Source organism: Aythya fuligula, chromosome 1 (genome assembly GCF_009819795.1).
Source record: "Aythya fuligula isolate bAytFul2 chromosome 1, bAytFul2.pri, whole genome shotgun sequence".
In the NCBI taxonomy this organism is placed as follows: Eukaryota; Metazoa; Chordata; class Aves; order Anseriformes; family Anatidae; genus Aythya; species Aythya fuligula.
The window spans coordinates 177,505,866-177,526,076 of record NC_045559.1 but is presented as its reverse complement, the minus strand read 5'-3'; the positions used below and the strand labels follow the sequence as shown (position 1 = coordinate 177,526,076).

Genomic DNA, 20,211 nt, shown 5'->3' with positions numbered 1-20,211 from the left:
TGATACCTCTATTTAACAAAGATTTGTAAATGGTTTTACATTTAGGTTCTGTTTCTTCACTCCGATGCAATCTGATGTTGAAATATTAATGCAGTGTAAGACCTTGTTAGCCCACACAAGATCAACTTTGCATCTGACTCAACGTACAGTAACACTTTGGAGAAAAAACAAACAAAAGAAGCAAAACCAACATCCACTAATGTATGGCCTTCAGTATGAACAGAGAAGTTTGACAGCTTGCTAACAGTTTGAACAGAAAGCACTATTTTTGCTTATCTGATTCTTCCAGCTTTGCTTCATCATGGATTCCTCTTTAAGGAAGTTAGTTACACACCTTCAATAACTGGAGCTGGATATTTTTAAGAGTCGCTATCTAAAAAATTTGTGAATAAAAATGCCGAAAAGACAGCAGCAAAATTATTGTTTATGTTCAACTTTATATAAACCCCTGAAAGTAAAAGAAATAAATAAAGCTATGCTGGAAATAGCTCTGGAAGTGGGTATCATGAGAAAAGGTGTTTTGCCAGACTTGCAAACAGTGGCACTCTACTCATTTGCTTTTGATACTACATATTGTGCAGAAAATTAACATGCATCCTTTGAGGCATTTGGTCTTATAAACATTCCCTTACGAGTACTTTCTTTCATCCTTAGCCACTTGGGACATTTTCCACATATTGCGGTTTTTGAAAACATAAAATCAAGTAAATTATGCATGGAACACCTACCATTGTCACTGTCTCCTTCAGATGGTATACTGTAGCTAAAGTTGTCCCATGTTTGTGCCTGTGTCAGTGTGTTGAAGGAGATAGGAGGAAGACTGAGGGATGGGTCTGCTGGAGGGGAGTGACAGCCAGTCCAAACACAGTGGTGTAAGGACCGGGGTGGGGGACAAGGGCGGGCAGCAGCATTTCATATATGGCATTAGGGTTTTATGGCAATGATGAAGATGCAATTCAAAGGTGATCAATATAAAATGCATTTTTTTTTTTTTTGGAAGAAAAGAATGAAAGATGGTGCAGAATAAAAAGAGCGAAAAGTTGTATGTTAGTACTTGCAAACTAGACATTGCATGTGCAGTTAAAGCTGTTAAGCTTAACAGAAGCATTGTAACCATAGCACTTTAAACAAATTGTTTACAACCAAGTTTTAAGAAAAAGTACCCATAGATTTTATGTTAGAGCCTGATGAAAAACTTGACTTTGTGAATCAGAAGGTAAATACATCCATCTGCTGTGAAGTTTCAGCAATTACAGGAAAAAGTTTGGAGAGGAATTGAGTTATTTTTGCAACTGTCATAAGAACACTACACCCCCCAAACATAATGTGTATATCCATATGAAAATATTATTACAATAACTTCCCAGTTAATGTTGCTAGGTCACAAATCTATTATCCCTATAATTCTTATTCTGTTGAAACACGCCCTGTAAGCACATGTACTAGACATGTTTTCCTTTTGGTTTAATCACTTAATAGCTTATGCTGCACTGCTTACATTTCTTGCCAACTCCCACAACAGTAAGTCCAAATCTACAATGGGCCCACCCCCATCCTAGGGAAGTTCTGGTCCTCACCAACCTTGGCAGACTTTCTAAGGACGAGGAACAGAGATGTGACACTGCCAAAAGATGATCTTGAGTCTTTGCCACAAGCCTTGACAAACCTGCTCTGTAGCATTACAACAAGCACAAATTCAGTAATGATCCAGCTGGGCTCCCTAGAGAATAAAATATATCACATGTCCACAGATGCTGTAAATCTGGAGACCCTGTTCACCAGACAGCTGTAAAAGCATGCCATGGTCATGGCCACCCTGGTGTGTTTGTTGATAAAATGAGTTGATACTCACTATGGAGCTAACTTGCACAGCAATATAGCCTCTATTTTCCATCCATTCTGCACCCTCTTATTTGTTCCTCAAATCCTTCACTGGACATTTCTATTCCTTCCCCATCACATCTACTCCACACTTGTCTCTCTCCAAATCTCCATTCTTCAGCATCTTTGAAATGGTAACTGACACCCTTAAAATATCTCCTCTGTTTATTTTTAGCACGCCATCCATCTTTTCAAAGCTTTCCACTGGTTTCTTCCTTTTCATCACAGAATTTAAATCCCTCCTTCCCTAGTCTTAACAATAATGTCACTCTTTAATGAGTTTTTCCTGTACCTGATCTCAGTTCTTTACCATTTCTGCCATCAAAATGAGCTCTTCCCTTGCTTCTTGGTTTTCCACATTTTTATCTACAATCACATACACAACATTATAATCTCCAGTTTAGTTTGAGGAGAATGAACTACTTCTGCTCTGAATACTACCTACTACTTTAAGTAAAGGAAATTCCCATTTTATACCATTCCAAACTAATAATAAGACACTTCATTGCATAGACTTTCACATTCCCCCACGACTCTGGAATCTGTACTAAAAAAAATATGGTAATTCAGACAACATTGTGTAAAACTTCACCTTAAACTTTCTTTCACATTCAACGGTTCAAGAGCTCTCTCTCCTTAGATATCCCTTTTTTCAAAGCCTGTTTACTGCTTCTCGCTACTGGGACAATGGGTCAGCCAAAACTGAGTCAGCATAACCTAAACTCGGAGAAGAATTCAACGAGGGGTAACAGAACACTGATTTATGGAAAATAATAAGCAGTCTTTAATTACACTGGCAATTAGGATCCGCATGATTTTCCAAAGTACACAGATAATCCAGTTGGTCTTCTTGGGGAGAAAACAAGTAGAACAAATAAATATTCGGAGATTAAAAAAGCAGTAACTAACCCTTGAAAGAGGGAAAAATGCTGTCAAGTTCTAATAATCACTGTGTGCTCCAACAACACTGAAGGACAGCGAGGCAAGCATGTTCACATACACCCACATCGTGCTGTAAATCCTCTACAGATTATGAAAATGAAGAATTTGGATTCACATGTAAGATTATGCTAAGTAAACAAAGGAACAACTTTTCACGTCCCATTACAAACTGCATTGTCGTTTGAAGTTATGTCAGTGCTTCTTTTATCCTCTAAAGGTACAATTACTATTTTTTGTCTGGGTTGCTGCCACTTTGTTCAGCAGAAACTATAACGCAGTCAAAGCAGCACAGAACAAAAGCATAAAATATTTTTGAATGCTGCAAGATGTATTAGTTGATGTTCTTATCTCATTTTAAGGATTATGGCAAGAACTTTGCAATGCTTTGTTTCTAAAATGTTGAATGATACCAGTTGTAATTACTTCATGAATCAAGCGTAACAGATTTACATATATTATCTGTTTTGAGTGATTCCCTTTCCAAGTGCCAAAGCACATCCCAAGAGCAAAACTGTGGTTCTAAGTAAACTTATAATTATTGGTTCCTTTCAACAGTAATTTTAAGGTTTTCAAATTGAATATTTATTTGAGAAGCCATACTCTATAAAATATTTTAAAAGAGGAAATAATTGGGAAAAAAAATCTCTTTTTACCTTCTGTGTAAACAACTGATCCTTGAAAAGAATTTGTCAAGAAGTCAAACACATTCATTACCTTTCAAAACGTTTTCTTTGGATACCCAGACAGCCATCAGATATGAGTTTTCCAATGTTTTATCTTCATTTTAAAATGAAAGAATAAAAAGGCCTTCAGTCCTGAACACATACCAGTATATACTGATATAGAAAATACTAACACAGACGTTTAAGCTACTGTGGTTTATCCTTTGGAAGCACTTCTATTTGTGCATGCACTTCAAAAAACTAGACTCATTAACCAGGAGCCTGGTATGGTTTATTTTCACCTTTCCAAAAGACATGTCATTATGAAACAGTGAGGGTAAAAAAAAATATCAAACAGAAAACAACATCCATTTAAAATAGATGAAAATAAATGTTGTGAAAATAAACTCTCCAATTTCAGAAAGGTATGCTTGCATATATTTTCATTGACCATTTGCCATTTTTCCCCACAGAACATGATGTACACAGAATTTTTTTAGAATCTATCTTGCCCTCAGGTTTAAAAGATTTATAGGAGCAAGTAATTCAAGTAAAAGCCTTAATGAAGTAAATAGCTAAAAATCATTTCCAATGAGTTCTAAAGTTTTCCCTAAGGCCATTAAGAACTTTAATGAAAAAGCTAGCAAAATAAATTACAGACTGAGCTGAAAAACTTTCCTGGATCACAGAACTGCTGGAGCTCTAGCACAGCTCAGCTTTAGGGCAGTACAGCAGTATATAATTAACGAGCACAAATTCAGACAGTGATAAAGTGGTTGAAACTCTCACAAAACTGAAAGACAGGGAAGGAACAAGAGAATCATGGCAGGCTAGCCAACTTTAAGAGGACAGATGTTCAGGATTCATGAATATGCCAGTATTTTGAGCTATTATCTGTAATTTTTTCCAGAAGTGTTAGCAAAACAAATTTAAATACTACTTTTACAGCAATTCTATAGCAGGAGGGTGGGAGGAAACAACATGAGGTCTCCCTACTCTACAGCAATGCTTTGTCCCATTGTGCTACAGAGCTAACTTACTGCTGCTTTATCTGATGTTGGAAAGTTTTGCTATTGCCAAATTAACCTGTTTTACCACAGTATAAATCTGCGGTAACATGACAGAAACTGCATGCAATGAGGTGAAAAATTGTCCAGTAATGGCTCTCATTTGGTGATTCTGTAGTGCATAATATGGCAAGGAAAATTCAATTTAGATGACCAAGTTTTCTGTAACTCATAGCTGTGACCAAACAGCTTCATAGCATTGGCATACTCAAAGCAATGCAAATATACAAATTTGTATTGGTACGGAGCATAAAACCAACTGGCTTTAGTATTTAATGAAGTTACATATAGCTTCAAAAGACACGGGGGAAGAACTGGAGGAGTTGTGATCATCTGGGTCTTCCATCACTACACTTGTAGGAATGTTGCAAGAGACTGCAACCCTTGTAAGTCCAGTCCTAGAAGTTGTCTAAAAAGATTCACTAGGCTATTTCAGAAAGCATTTTTTCTTCGATTATGTATCACAGTCATCAAGTAGAGGACACCTTTGTACACTGATACACCAAGATTAGGACATATGTGTTAAACTAACACTTGAATCCGAACTCAGTCTTGTACTTTCTTCTACAATGTTGCTTCCATCTCCTGGAAGCAGATTTAACCGAGCAGAACACAGGCTACCTCCTATGAAAGCAGCAACAGTGTGGGACCATTTGTCTTTGCATGTCTTTCTCCCAGTAGTGTTATCTTAACGTTGTCGCTGGACTGAACGATATTACTCTCTTTTTTTCCCCCACGTCCTAGAAGGACACATTTGTTCATCATTTAACCCATTTTTTACATGTTAAGAGAAAACATTCCTAAAGCATCAGGACCATGAAAGAATAAAGGCAGAGTTTAGAAGTCCAACCAACTATGAAATTCAAGGAAACAGATGTCACATTTGTATGTCATGAAACAGGAAATTTAAAATGTCTTCTTCATGGAACAAGGTTGGTGAAATAACACCACTTCTTAATTTTTTTTTCAAAAAATCTATGGGTACAATTTCTTAAAATACATTCAGATATGAAACTGCTGCCATTATTGCCAAGATATTTTGTTATGGAAGCCAGAAGCTTGTTGTGGTTTACCAGCATTTGAATAAAAGCATTTGTGGTGAATGTGAGAAACCAGAATTACAGTTTTCAGATACTAAAGCATATTAAAAAAGGTTATTCTTTAGAGATGATGTGAGATGACTTAACAATATTGAAAATCACTACTGACTACCTCAGCACACAGAAGCTAAAAATAAGTTTACCTGTGGCTTATCCTGCTTTTACAGGAAGTGGTTACCCAAGTCCTCAAATATGTTAACAGTTCAGTTTGTCTCTCCACCTTTTCTTTCTTTTTTTTTTTTTTTTTTTTTAAATGAACTGCTGCATATTAAAGGATTGAGGGTTATGGAGATTTAATACATTGCAAATTCATGAAACTCAGCTCCTGACTGAAGTAAGCATCTAATCTTCCAGTAAACCTTAATCTTACACAAGTATAACTACTGAGAAACTCACTGCAGTAAGCAGTTTTCAGAGCAATAACTGTTTTCTGGATAAGAAATACATACATGTTTTCTGAACGTAAAATATATCAAATGTATAGCTGTTATAATGTTAATCTAAAGTCAAACCTATGACCTTAAAATGTTCTACTCCTTAAACTATTGTACAGAATGTTTCATCATTGCCTTCTGAAGGTTAAAAAAAAGTACAAACATCCATAACACAAAAAAAAACCCACACAAATTGTATGGCTGATTTTCTTTCCTACATTACCTGATCGTGGCTTCAGGCCAAAAGGGATTGCATTGTTTGCAGTGGGAGACATTGTTGGACTTTTATCCTTGTTCTGTGTAATTCAAGAACACAAATCCAAATAAGAATAAATCCAGAATATCACAGCACAACTGACTGAATAAAATACAAAAGTTACAAATACAGCACACTACAACTACTTCACCACAATCGGATCCCAAAATAGCATTGAACATGCAACAACCTCCCATATTTATTCAATTTTATTTTTTTTCCTGGAAGAGAAGCTTAAGTTTCTGACCAAAGACAGCAAGATACCGCCCCTAGCTACAAACAAGTATGATTATTTTTTTCTCCCACAAAATTACTTGGTCCCAATCATACTTTTTGTGGCACAGTACATTTATGAGAACAAAATAAAGGCCATTTTTTTCCCTAAGATATTTCTTACATAGAATGGTAATAAATTCAATGAAACTACTTTCCCTTGGACACTGCATTCTGCCTAAAATGCATAAAGTAGGAAGTTAATCATATACCTCAGAGCAGGATCACCCTTGACACTGAGCTAGGCTAACAGTCGCAGCACGAAGAATAGACTGGAGCATAGAGAGAATGGTGAGGTATAACCATGATACTATCAATAGAAACACAGGAAGAGTCCTATAACCAAACTCCAGAGTGTGAATCCTATTTACAAAATGATTCCTCTGGGAGGAACTATAAGAGTCCCATCACCAAGGCTGGGTACTCATGAGTTTGTGAGCTGCTGATACTTAGTGCAACATACAGGAAGAAATCCTGTACCTGCACAGAAAATATGAATAAAAATAATCTCCATAAAGAGTTCCCTACAGTCTCCCTTTTGGACCTTCTGCTGAAATTTGCACTGTGATGGCAAAAGGATCAATGAAATTAGCTGCTTCTTGAAAAACTAATCAAGGATACGACACACAACTGAGCAAAAAAAAATAAATCCGTTGTAATCAGTGGAAATCTTTGTGAAGCAAAGACAACTTTAAAAGAAAAGGAGAATTATCCAAGATTAAATGTTTTGTACTAAGCTATGTAACTCAGAAACAAACTTACCAGAAAATGTTATTTATATTCTAGTAAACCCATATAAGGACAAGAATAAATGAAACAGGCTAAATAATTTCCAAAGCAACTACTCATAAGCTCATATTTTCTGTGAAGTTCAATTACATGTTTTATTTAGTCTATGAATCATTCATGCAGAAAGTTTTTTTTAAAAAGAGCTAAATGATCATCTATATACAAAAGACAAACAAATGGCACTAACATCTTACCTCATTGTGAGAGGTTTGGCCACTTGTATTCCAAACAATTAGATCATTCTGCATGTTTGGAAAGAAAGAAAAAGATCATTTCAGAAATTGTATTAGTCACACACCACCACAGGGTACTTTACTTTTGACAGTCAGATACTCATTGATATTAATACTTCCCACCTTTACATTTTTTGGTTTTCAGCACTCTATTGAAAGAATTTTAGTGAATATGAATTTTTACTACTAGAGGAACACTGAAGATACTACTTCAAAATTTTCTTGTGGAAATTATTTGCACAATTTTTTCTTATCTAACTGATTCATAAGCAAATTTATAAGATTTGAATCTTTGTTGGTTCAAAGGTAATAGCTAATTTTGTTTTGCAGATTTTGTAATTAAATCATCACAAAGTTTAATATGTGAATAGATATTTTAAATACAGATTTGAAGAGGGAAGCATTCTTCAAGCGACTCATTTCATAATTGCAATGTAACATACCTTTTGTTACCACTTTTGCTACAGTTAAAACTGGAAACATGGAAATCATGTAAATAACTATGAAATAAAATAATTAAATTAATTCTGTATTAGTCATAACTTGGTCAGCAGAAACAACACTGGCATAGGTAAAAAAAAAAAAGATTTATATCAATTCAAAACCCCTTCATTAAGGCAAACTTTTTTTAATCAAGACAAAAATGGAAACCAAAATAAAAGACAGAATTTGAAACACTTGATCCCAATGCTCAGAATTTTCAAAAAGTTAGCAAGATGGGAAGGAAGATTTCACTCCCATTTTGCCACATGACCTTCCCTGGCCACCTCTTTAACTTGAAAAATAAAATCCCCAGCTACTGACTTTTTTCATAATATTACCTCAGCCACTGCACTAGCTAGAATAAACAGAAATAAATCTTACCAACCTGGTCCCGGCCAGTTTTGCCTTAAATATACTGCTGGGAACAAGAATTCAGCAGTTTATTAAAGTACTACAAGAACTGGGGTATTTGGGGTGAAGGGGAAGAGGAACCAGATGGTTTACTTTATTGAAGATCTAACTTTGATGAGACTTATTTTTGGCAGGGGAAATACAACTACTGTAATATTTACTGGAAGACATCCGTTTCATTATATCAGCCTTTTTCCTGAGACATAGGTCTTACTTAACATCCCATGTACAGTCAAACCTTGAGACTCAATCTAGGGAAAAAAACAAACACAACAACAACAAAAACAAATCCCAAAGGGCCTAAACTAAAGGGTCTGACATTCCATACACCAATGAAATGACCCGTTCCATTCCAAATGTTTCCATATTTGTTGTATCTAGACACCTACATACCTGACTCAATGGCCATTTTTCACCCTGTTCACATGTTCTCACTTCACTCTTGGCTTTCTCCATTATTAATTCCCTCCTCCTCTGAAATTCTAATTCCTCTTCAGCATTTTCTTTCTGCAAGATAAATTACTTTAGACTGTGAATCACTGGGAACAGAATTGTGTATTTTTATTTTTATTTTTTTTTATGTATAATATTACCTCAGAAGTATTTCTTACAAACACTGATGAAAAGTGAACTATAAAGAGACAATCTACTTGCAGGTCCACTGCTAACAGGTAGATAATTTTGTAAATCTAAAACTAATTCACTTCAAACATAGAAAGAGTACACTTAGCTAAGCTGTGAACAATAGTAATTTATTCTCATGGCCAACAGAATACATGAAAGAAATGGCCCATGAAAGATGACTCATTCTGCACACACAAAAGCTGCACAGAAGGTAAAAAAGGAAAAAATGGTATGCAAAAGCAGATGATGAATACAGAAAAAGAGTGTTTACATATACATAAAATTCCACAAAAATAGCTTAAAAAATTAGTTGCGTCCTCTATCCTAGTACAGTTTTCCTTTACCTATTTGGTAGGTTAATAGTTGACGCTGGCTCATTTCCTGCCTCACCCCCAAGTATTTTGTAATAATATGCTCATTAACGTACCTGACCAAGGGAAGACATCTCCATCTGCATTTGACCGCTATGTATAAAGATAAACAAATGCAAATATGTAATTTATTTTGTAGAAACTTAAATATGATGAATCTAACAAATGCAATATTTTTTCTACAAAAAAAAGGTAGATAAACACACTTTACTGTGGACTCCTGAAATTCTAAAGCTGTTGCTGGTTCCATGGGATACAGATTCACATCACTGCTCTCTGAAATATCCATGCTTAATCTGTAAGGTTTGAAATAAAAACATTGCACTGGGATATAGTTTTGGTAACCACTCTGTTATGTATTTAATTTCAAACAAATTAATATATTAAATATTTTTAGTCATGGTATTAACCCAATCAATTTTCTTTCTTAAAAGAGATCACCACTTTGGTCAAAGCAACATTAACATCTGCAGAATATCCTGAGCAATAGCTTGTATCAAAACAAAAGGACCTGTTTACTACCAACAACCATGCTACTACACGTATTACCGAAGATGTCTACACCCAACCTCTAGCACCCTGTGTCTGAATAGAATCCACAACCCTACTAAAGATATTCACATTTAATTTACAGAGCATGAAAATAAAGCAGCACAACAATAAACTCCCAATAGCCAACAAATCAGAAGAAAGAAGTGAATACAGAAAAGGGAGCGAAGGAAGCATCTAAAAATATTGAAGACTGAGTCTGAAATGCTTTTCCTTTCCTGAATTACTGCTAATGTACACAGAAGATAGGCAGACATGAAACTCTGCAGACCATTAGCAGCACAACAAATGGACGTTTATTTATTTATTTAACAAGTTAAATAGTCATATTTGTTATTGAAAATAGCTCTAGTAGATATGTTCTATATGGAGCTCTAGTCAGTGCACAGTAAGTATGCTTCAGCATCACCTGCTGCTTCAGCCCCTATAGACTCTTCTTTGTAAATCCTAAATGGCTTTCAGTGTCAGACGAGGATAATTCCAGCTAAAGTCACTTATTTAAATTAAATTTATCCTGATTAGATGATTATACTGATGCACAATGGAAACTTCTCTGGGGAAAGTTAAAAATTTTACCATGCTGTAGGCTTAAGTTAAAAGCATGTGAAAGCTTCTGTGCATCTTAAGTTACAGAGCAATGCAAACATTTATACTCCTTTGTGGATTTGGATGAAGATAACAATGCTACTCAGCATGACAAACAAAATTTTCATCACACAGCTTTATATAACGTATTTATTATATAAAACTGCCATATCATCCAGTAATTGTGCAAGCAATGATGAGGAACCTGTGGCCCAAAGAATGGAAAGTCAACAGCTTTATTTGGTAAATACTAGGCACCCAGGTGAGTCATACTGGACAAGTCTGTTTGTTAACACACAACAAACAGACACGTGAGTGGCCTGCTTAGCACTTGGCGTAGAAAAATAAATACATACATGACATCTTTAAAAGTCATCTTTAAACGCCACATTTCATATATACTATCGTGCCCCTGAAAGCACATCTGAACAAGCACGGAGAAACTGAGGGATGAATTTTCTGTATTTTATTGCTCTCTGTAATTTGGTACGAGAAACTAAAGATGTAGGAAATATCACGCAATATTTGATAAACAAAGTGACAAGTTTTACAAGGCTAAGAACTGGAAGTTTTGAATGTCACTTCTTCCATGTTAACAGCAGCACTTCTCCCACAAAGTAATAAGCCTCAGATGAGGTACAGAAGCAAAGAAATACTTTCTCACTGAAACCACTGGAATTAAAAAAAAATTTCCTAATTTTTATTTTTTTAATTAAGAAGAAAATACTCGTAAATCAAGTATTTAGTATACAATTCAAGAATTCAAATATTCTCTGTATGATTCAAAATAATGCCAGGTAATTCCTTCTCATGAAATACTAAACAGGAGTGAAATTTTGTCCTAAAAAAGCAGAAACGTTATGTTAAGTGAAAAAAGCAACATCAAAGTAAGCTTTTAAACTAAAGAACAGAGTAGTTGTAAGAACAAATGGACACAGTAAACTGGCCAAGGGAGGAAGTAAAAACAAGGATATTTTAGAATGGAAAAGATAAGGAGTTGTCTGATTTTCAGAGAAACTAAGCTCTAAAACAGCTACCTTATATAGGTAATGAATAAGAATTAGTTTCTTGGTTTTTAAAATGAGTTCAATCAGTTTTTGGAAGGGATTACACATAGAAAAGCAATAGCAAGCATACGGACAGAGCTATCTACAACCTCAACTGTCCTTTTAAGCTAGACAAGCATTTTTTTTTTTTTTTGTTTCTTTTAAATACTTATTCTTTTTGTTTATTCACAGACCCAGGGTCATTTCACCTGGCTTTAGTCACCTAGAACATGCATAAAGAATTAGAAACAACTTTGCCTTCTACAGTCAAGGGGTATCCTAAATCTTCTCTAGCTGCCTCTTCCTTTTTCTCATTCCAGCTTCAGAAGGAGACTAAAGGAACTCCATCACTAGTTCAGGCACCCTTTTTATATGTCCTATTAATGCAGGGCAAAGCTGGGCCACAAAACCTTCTACAAGCCCTACATAATAAATACATCAAGCAAGAGTAGAGGATAGTTTACAGCCCTGAAAAGAAATTTGACTATCCTACAGGAAATTTCAGAAAAATCACAGTAGTGTACAGAGTGAGATTAATAGCTGTCTCTCCACCTCTAAATTTATTTTATTTTTATACCTGAAATCCTTATTAACATACTAGAAATACTGTACATACACAAGAGAGAATGCAAGTTGCCTTAACTATGTGCCTCCAGAAAATTATTAGTATGCTAACAAAACAGTGGGTAACTCTGGAGAATTTAAATTATCAGTTTAAAAAGAACTCCAAAAGCTATTTTAAATACATGACATTAAGACACCAGCTATTTTAAGCATACCTGTTGGGATCTTGTAATAAATCTACTGCTTCTCTTAGTTGTTCTATCATTGCTATATCAATAGTTTGTTCTTCTGATAAATTTATTCTATAATAGAAAACAAAAACATCCAAAACGAGGTAAAACAGCAGTTATCAAGGATACAGCAAGTACTAAGGGCATGGGGGAACAGCCTCTGTGCACACAAAGTGCTGAATTTATGGAGTGTCTTCAGAAAAAATTCACCAGCACTCTGCCTTTAACAAAACTCCCCAATCCAATACATACATAGGTAAACAAATGTGGTAAACTAAAACTTTTTCATCTCAGTTAAGTAGACTGACTTCTAAAGCTGAAAATTTATTTACTAATATTTGACTCTTAGTAATCACTTTCATCACATATATTGTTACTAAAAACAGTGATTCTTTTAATGGACAGCATGCTTTCTTTTGCTTTTCAAGATCTGCGATGCTTTCTGGAGCTTAGAAACCAATCTATCACCCATTAGTTCTGCCAACAAGGCTATTTTAGAAAGTGCTTATTTTTCCCTCCTTCGAATATTTGTTTTTAATCACATAGGACTCTACTGTTCTGCTAGTGAGAACTTAGCAGTACACTGTTGTGCTAAATCATCCTTTCTTATGCATTCTTGTCACTGACTGATGTTCACTGCTCTTGAATTAATGCTTATGAATTAATGGTTGCTTCAAGGTTAAAATTATGACAATGCGGAAAGAGACTGATAGATTTTCAATTTTTTTTTTTCATTTGCATTAATCTTAGATTTTATAAGTTTTGATAAAATCTTTTTTTTTCCCTAAAACAAGAACAAAAGCGATGCCATATAAGCAGACTAAATATCAAAATACTTAATTAAAAAGCTTGGCCTCTACATAGGTTAAAAACACAACACAGCTCTATTAGTGCCTACAGATTAGTTGCAAGATAAGATCCACTTTGTTTATCAATAATGTATAAAACACCAAGCACCTATAGAGAGTGCAAGGCTGTGCTTCTGTCACGCTTCCAACTCCACAAAATTATTAACTGAGAAGGAAAGACCAGTTTTGGTCATCTAATGAAACAATACAATTAATTACTTATAGACACACACAAAAATACTCACATTTCCTCTGTTTGCCATTGTGCATCCTCTTCTATTCTCAATAATTCATCGCACTCCGCTGCTCTGCTCTGTACGCAGACAAAGTGATTAAGAACTGAACTTTGCAATTAAGTAGGCAGATAAATTTTCCTTTCAGACTCAGCACTGACCTATTTTATTTAACAGTTTAGGGTGGCTTGTTGAAGCAATCCAACACTTTTGCTCCACTCCTCACTCTACCCCCTTTTCAGACACTAATTACTTGATCTTCTGTTCAACAATCAGATTTTATTGAGGCCAACATCCCTCAACTTCCTTTAACTTTAAAAAGAAAGTCAAGTAGCACGAGAATTCTTTATTCTATGTCCCACATTTCATTTGTGCCTTTCTGGTGTATGCAAACAATGCTTCAGTTAAGCCTGACCTTTACTGTAATCTTAACTTGCTCTCTTCAAACAGCCAGATTTGTTTACAGACCAAGGAAATTCCAAATATGGAAACAGTAACAATTCTGTGTTTCATTCATAACTATTAACAGGATCCCTATTTCACCATTTTTAACAGCTCTGATTAAAAAAAAAAAAACAAAACCAGAAAACAAAATAGAAACAAAACTGCATGCAACAATTCATATCAGCTGGCCAGTTATTTTGGGTTCGGTGTAGGTATAAATCAGAGCTCCCACTGTCCTACCTGTAATTATGAACTGCTACTTATTAGAATATTTGAATCCCTCACTTATGCTTCCATTTGGTATTTTGCGAATTTCTTTTCTTCGTTTTGGATGGGCAGAACACTGAAGTAATTTAGCTGCCGCTACAAACAGAAGCTCTCTGAGTGGACGTGCATTTATACTGGTAGAGAATGAACAGCATAAAACAGAAGCCTACCCTCTTCGTGTCACGGGTTTGGCACAGACACCGCATCACCCTGTACCACCAGTAAACACTATCCAATTCTGCCAGATGTGCCACTGAGGAGTGTAGCAGCTTCTCTAACATTCCCCAGGGATGGCACATTTCACAATAACAACCCCCAGTAGAATGAAGACATTCTTTTCATCCTTTTTAATTATTACAGAAATGAAGTATTTGATTTTTCCCATAAGGGCATAAATCACGAGGTTAAAAAAAAAACAGCACTTATTCTAGAAGGCAAACCTCAGTTTCTGGGCATAATTATACAGAAAAGATAAAGCCATACCAATTAGGATGAATATTTGAAAACCACAAAATCTTCCAAACCTAAGCCCTCTTTTGGCACAGCAAGTGGTACTGAGTCAATGTATGGTTTGGTTAACCAGAATTTCAATTTTAGATGTCCCAAAATACATGTTAGTAGATGACAAAGTATAAACCAGAGAATACAACAGAGTCGGAGATCTGCAGCAGAAGGTAAATACCCCCAGTTCAAAATCCTCAGCACAGAACGGATGAGCTACCTGTCACCAACTGCTGATCTCAACTGCCATAATGTTAAGAAGATAACAAAACACAAATAAATTAAAGTGCTTACTCTAGCAATACTGTCATACCACCTTTCAATATTGTAACCTCTCTTTTACTGAACCACTGTTTTCCTAAAGCCTTAGCCACAAGCTAAAGGACAACTCGCAAACTAGAAAAGAGTTATGGGTATAATAATTTACTAGATTAATTATCATCATTTTAAATTTATCTACTTACTTTTGCATCCTGCATCTTTTATGACAATGAATATTGTGGTATATTATTCATTAAGATGTCTACGGTTTGTTATTCCTGCTTGTTCTATAGTTATGAAAGCCATTAAAATACTTCCCCCATTTAAAATTGATCACAAACTTGCCTTAATGTAACTCATAAATTCTGTAGTAAGAGCATCCGATTCATCAAACTGGTTTCCTGTTTCTCTTGACTTATCGTTGACAATCAAGTGAGAAGATCCCTGATGGAATTCCACTAAAAACAACAATAACAGAAGATAGAATGATTTCTGGTTCAGCTGAAATTTGTTACTCATAAGAATACAGATTATAGAGTTCAGAAACAATTAAAGTTTAAATTCAAACCATATTAAAAACCTCAAACTAGTTATGACTTTTGCATTCTAGGGATCGATGCCAATTCATTCCAAAGCTGTAATAAATCAATATCCTTGGCTCATACAGTCATAGATCAGCTCACAACAGGCACTGATGGTGTCTAAGTTTTGAGTTACACAAAATGCCTTGCCAGTACAAGAACACAGTGGGAAAGCTACAGATTTTACAATAGTCGCATATCTCAGCCAGTGACAAGCAGGTTTTTTATGCAACTTTGAGTGCTGTAACACAAACTCTCAGCAGAACTCAAAAAAAAAAATCAGAGCCTTCCAAACAACATGAATCTCCTGCTTACATATACTGTTTCCTGAAGTATGTGGCAATAATAATTTTCTCCTCTGATTGAGGCAGTCTGATCCCATAATTTACCCTCTGATGCACTGATAAACACCATAGGATATGATACCCTTACTATCCCACTTATTGTTCTACTACATTCTGATGAGAATCTGAACTGAAGTACATTTAATCTAGTACTTAACACTAGTGTGAAAGACTCATCTCCTGCTTACATGGTTTCCACGTACAACTCCTTGACATTACCTTGCAGTTTTTTATTGGTATGTGTGGACCTTAGAGAAACACTGTTTATTAATGATACCTGTATGCTGATAAAGGTGTAACTAACAATATTTAGATAAAATTACACTGTCAGCACTTGAAGAGATGCTTATTTCTTTCCAGAATGTAATGCCGGCTTTGATGAATAAAGCTTTATATGTACACGCATTAAGTACAGTCATCTGAAATGGACTCTACTTTTACATGTAGCTAATTCAGAATCTGAACTAGCATTTGACAAAAGCTATTTGTTGGTATTACTGATTGAGAACCCTGGTTTAAGCTGTCTCTCATTCTTCTTCCCCCACTCAGAACTACAACTTAATAACTCTTGAGAAAGGTGAAACAAGTTCATGGAAACTGCTACAAAACTGCAACTATAAGGATCTTGATTCAGTGTAGTTAAAACTATTAAAGTAGCACTTTCTTCTGTTTTAAATGGCTTCATAGGTATGCTTGAAGCCTTCTAGATAGGTAGGCATTTATTCAAAAAAATTTAATAATGAAAATACTTGCTGTTTGATAGCAGTATAAGAAAAACAATTTAAGGCACTTATCCAGTGCAAAATAGAACACTGAACATTCCAAGGAAAAAGAGTAGCAAAGATAAAGTATCTAATTTAAAGGTGACATTTGTAGCCTTCTTGAAGACTGACTGATACTTCTTGGGCCATGTTTTTTTGCAAACTTGATTTACAGCCTTATATGTAAAATTATGAAAAAAATGTATATTTTTAACTTCTACTTTTTTCACATTCCAACCTTTTCTTGAGTTCGCGTGGTGACCCGGATCTTCCTTTATAACCTGATCTTCTTCCACAATGTCAGACATTGGAACATTAAAGCTGATGGTATCTTCATCAGATGGCTAAGAAGGAATAAAAGAAACATTGGTTTCAGTTCAAATCAAAGACTAGAAAAAAAAGTTAGATATATAATAATGAACACACTGTAGAGTAAAAAAGCTGGTATTGGAGAGGATACCAGTGCACCTAACACGATCAAGTCCTGGTGTAAGAAGCTGCTGTCATGCAGAACACATCCTCACAGTAGGCTTGCCAAGCAGCACAATTCTTCTGTCTCTTTTACTACATTACTAACTTCACCAGCCCTCTCTTAGCAGTGACAATGTTGCTGCCTTTCTGCATTTCTTTCCTGGACAGCTGATAAAGGGGCTCCATGTAGCCACCAAAAAGAAGCTAAGCCTCATATCACAGGTTTTTTTGTCTTTCCATCCAGGCCTCCTTTATCTTAATCTTACTTGACATTTAAGTAGTAAGTTCAGTTATTCTAGATCAAAAGTTTTATGTTTTGTTAATTTCACAACGATTGTTTCAAAAATATTACAGTAGAATATTATTATACATGTATTATTAAAAGTTTTGAATACGAAAAAAAAACAGGCAAGTTTTTTTGTTTGTTTGCTTTGGCTAGGCAGAGTAAACAGCAACAACTTTTAGAAAAAATTTTGGAATGTTGGTGCAAAAATAAATAAATAAATAAAAAGCAGTAAGCCACAGGAAATTCAATTTACAAATAAAAAAATTATCAATCCCGTAACATAATCCCTCGACCTAAACAGGACTTCCAGGGTCCATAGCCTACCGCACTCTGCAATTCATGTTCCAGGTGCTTCCTGTCAGTATGCTACCAAACAGAAACTATCCAAAGCAACATACAAAAGTCCTCATTCCTCCTTCATAGGGAAATACTGTATCTCACTTCCTACATCCAGTTTTACCATTATTCAGATAGCAAAAGAAAGAGACAAAGGATATAAAGAATCAAAAGCACAGGCTGAAGAGTCCAACTTTCATTTCAAAAACCTAATATTTTTCCACCACAATTTGGATGATGCATTCTGAAAAGAGTTTTCCTACAGAGTCTTGCTGGTACTACAGCATCTCTCTTATGGGTAATGCAGCAGGGACACCATCTGGATCTTGACCAAGTTCCTGTTCTAATGAATTTTAACTGAGGAAAAAATAAAATCAAAGGAAGGTAGAAAGTGAATCTGCTACTCTCTGTTCCTAAAAGATGAGGTACGTGGGAGTGTGCTCTCTTCAAGCAGAATTTGTCTTCAAGCTGATGTGATCAATTTTACAGCAATATGTCTTTCACTCCAACTGCCCAAGACTACAGCTCTGAAGAACTGACCCTATCAACAAGCCAGACTAATTGACTTAATTTCATCAAGTATTCCCTCTCACGTGTATGTATCCAAACCTAATTAGCAAGCTTCTGAAAAAAACAAAAAACAAAAAAAAAACAGATTGCTTTTCAATCAAACAAGCACTTCATTTAAGTTTCCCTTTTCACATTGCACAAATGCAGAATGACCTCCTGGCAGTATTCTGTAAAAGAGCTGAAACTCAACAGCAATTAGCTTTCAGACTAAAGCAGAGCTTGGTTTGATATATTTGATGCATTTATAGAAAACCTCTAAAAATGTGTTCAACAACTCATAAAGGCGTGATCATTTAATGTTTATCTATTGTTTGGTATGGAGGTTTCTGTCATTACTAATATTTCTTCCACAATTCTTATATGTAGCAGATTTATTAAAGTTTGTCTCAGAAGGAAAAGTGCGTAGTGAATTTATTACCAAGCATATTTGGGATTACTGATACTAGCATCAATCTTCTCCTTAACAGCAGAGCAGTTGACAGGCAGAGATGGAATGAGTAAACAGATCCCATATAAAAAGTCTTTGTCCTATAAATATGTACTGGTTTAGTCCAGTTGTCTCTAAAATATTTTTTTTTCTGCAGCATGCCAATTGCTACATTTTGACTACAAGAAAGACAATCTATTTTGTAAAGGTGTTATTTGTAGCTGAAGAGGAAGTTCTGGAACAAGTTTCATTAACAAGCTAACAACTTCAGGAAGCGTAAGAATGGCAAAACAGTTTGCAAGCCTCATTGAATGGGCTGCACACTCTTACAATTAAGTAAAAAGCCTGCCCAAATGATTGGCAACCATTGTGTTTATAAGTGATTCTGTATTCAAAAGACTACAGTGTAAGTGGATTAATTTTCAATTTGCTTTTGTAGTAAATACAAATTCAGCATCTAAGCTCGATTCTTTATACATTAGTTTCAAAAGCAACAGACTCTTTTCCTCAAAGGAAGACAGAAACAAGCAAAGAACCAATGCAAAATTATTTTAAGTAGGAAGTCCGTTCTCTTTCTGTTAATATTTTAATGTGAATATCTGAGTATTTCCCATTAGGTCCTTTCATTTGTACATTTCAGAAATATCATCACTGAAGTATATTAAAGTTATTTACTTATTTATCGTTATTTCATAGAATCGTTTAAGTTGGAAAAGACCCTTAAGATCAGCAAGTCCGACCATCCACATAACACCACCGCTAACTCTATCCCTTAGTGCCATATCCACATATCTCTTACGTATGTCCAGGGATGGCAACTCCGCCACTCTCCTGGGGAAAAAAAATATTATTAATAAAATTCAACTTTAATTGCTTATTTGAGTACCCAAGAAGGGACCTTTCTATGATTAAGCGCCCTGTTTGACTGAGCGTAGCCTCAAAAAAAGTCTAGGAAATGCAGCTGTAACTGCTTAGTAGCACACTACTCTCAGAAAGCTGTCTTTTTCTTTGCCCAGTCATACAACATAGCTCAAGAAAAATTCTGAAGGCATATTTCCAGCACTGCCTGTCTGCCAGAGCATGTAAACACACTAATCTGCAAGTTCCTAAAGTTCTTACTCTCCATTGAACTGCCATATCCATGACACCACAGAACACATTGGGACCAGGCACACTGAACTCTTGTTAATTCCAAACAGACAAGATTCACAAATCAAAGAAAAAACAAACAAACAAACAAACAAAAAAAAACAAGTGAAAAGGAACTAGACGTATAATATAACAATTAGTTTATTGGAAAAAACAAATGTGTATTCTGTTTTGGACCTTGTTCTTTAAGTTATTATCTAAACTGTCTGAAAACCATACTAAATTTTCACTA

At 35.2% G+C, this 20,211-nt stretch overlaps 1 protein-coding gene across 6 annotated transcripts in view; it reads right to left on the bottom strand.

The window, feature by feature from the left end:
* The window catches only part of LRCH1 (leucine rich repeats and calponin homology domain containing 1), a 114,586-nt gene that overhangs the window by 24,649 nt on the left and 69,726 nt on the right, over positions 1–20,211 (bottom strand). For 2 of the 6 annotated variants that reach the window (XM_032202375.1, XM_032202400.1), the window contains exons 8-16: positions 16,979–17,084; positions 15,400–15,512; positions 13,594–13,661; positions 12,486–12,572; positions 9,733–9,822; positions 9,583–9,619; positions 8,925–9,038; positions 7,599–7,646; positions 6,310–6,382 (exon numbers count right to left, since the gene is read on the bottom strand). In XM_032202375.1, the coding sequence (XP_032058266.1) occupies positions 6,310–6,382; positions 7,599–7,646; positions 8,925–9,038; positions 9,583–9,619; positions 9,733–9,822; positions 12,486–12,572; positions 13,594–13,661; positions 15,400–15,512; positions 16,979–17,084 (736 nt within the window). Of the gene's footprint in view, positions 1–728; positions 834–6,309; positions 6,383–7,598; positions 7,647–8,924; positions 9,039–9,582; positions 9,620–9,732; positions 9,823–12,485; positions 12,573–13,593; positions 13,662–15,399; positions 15,513–16,978; positions 17,085–20,211 lie in introns of all 6 variants that reach the window. The other 4 variants (XM_032202416.1, XM_032202391.1, XM_032202384.1 and 1 more) reach the window with 4 other exon arrangements.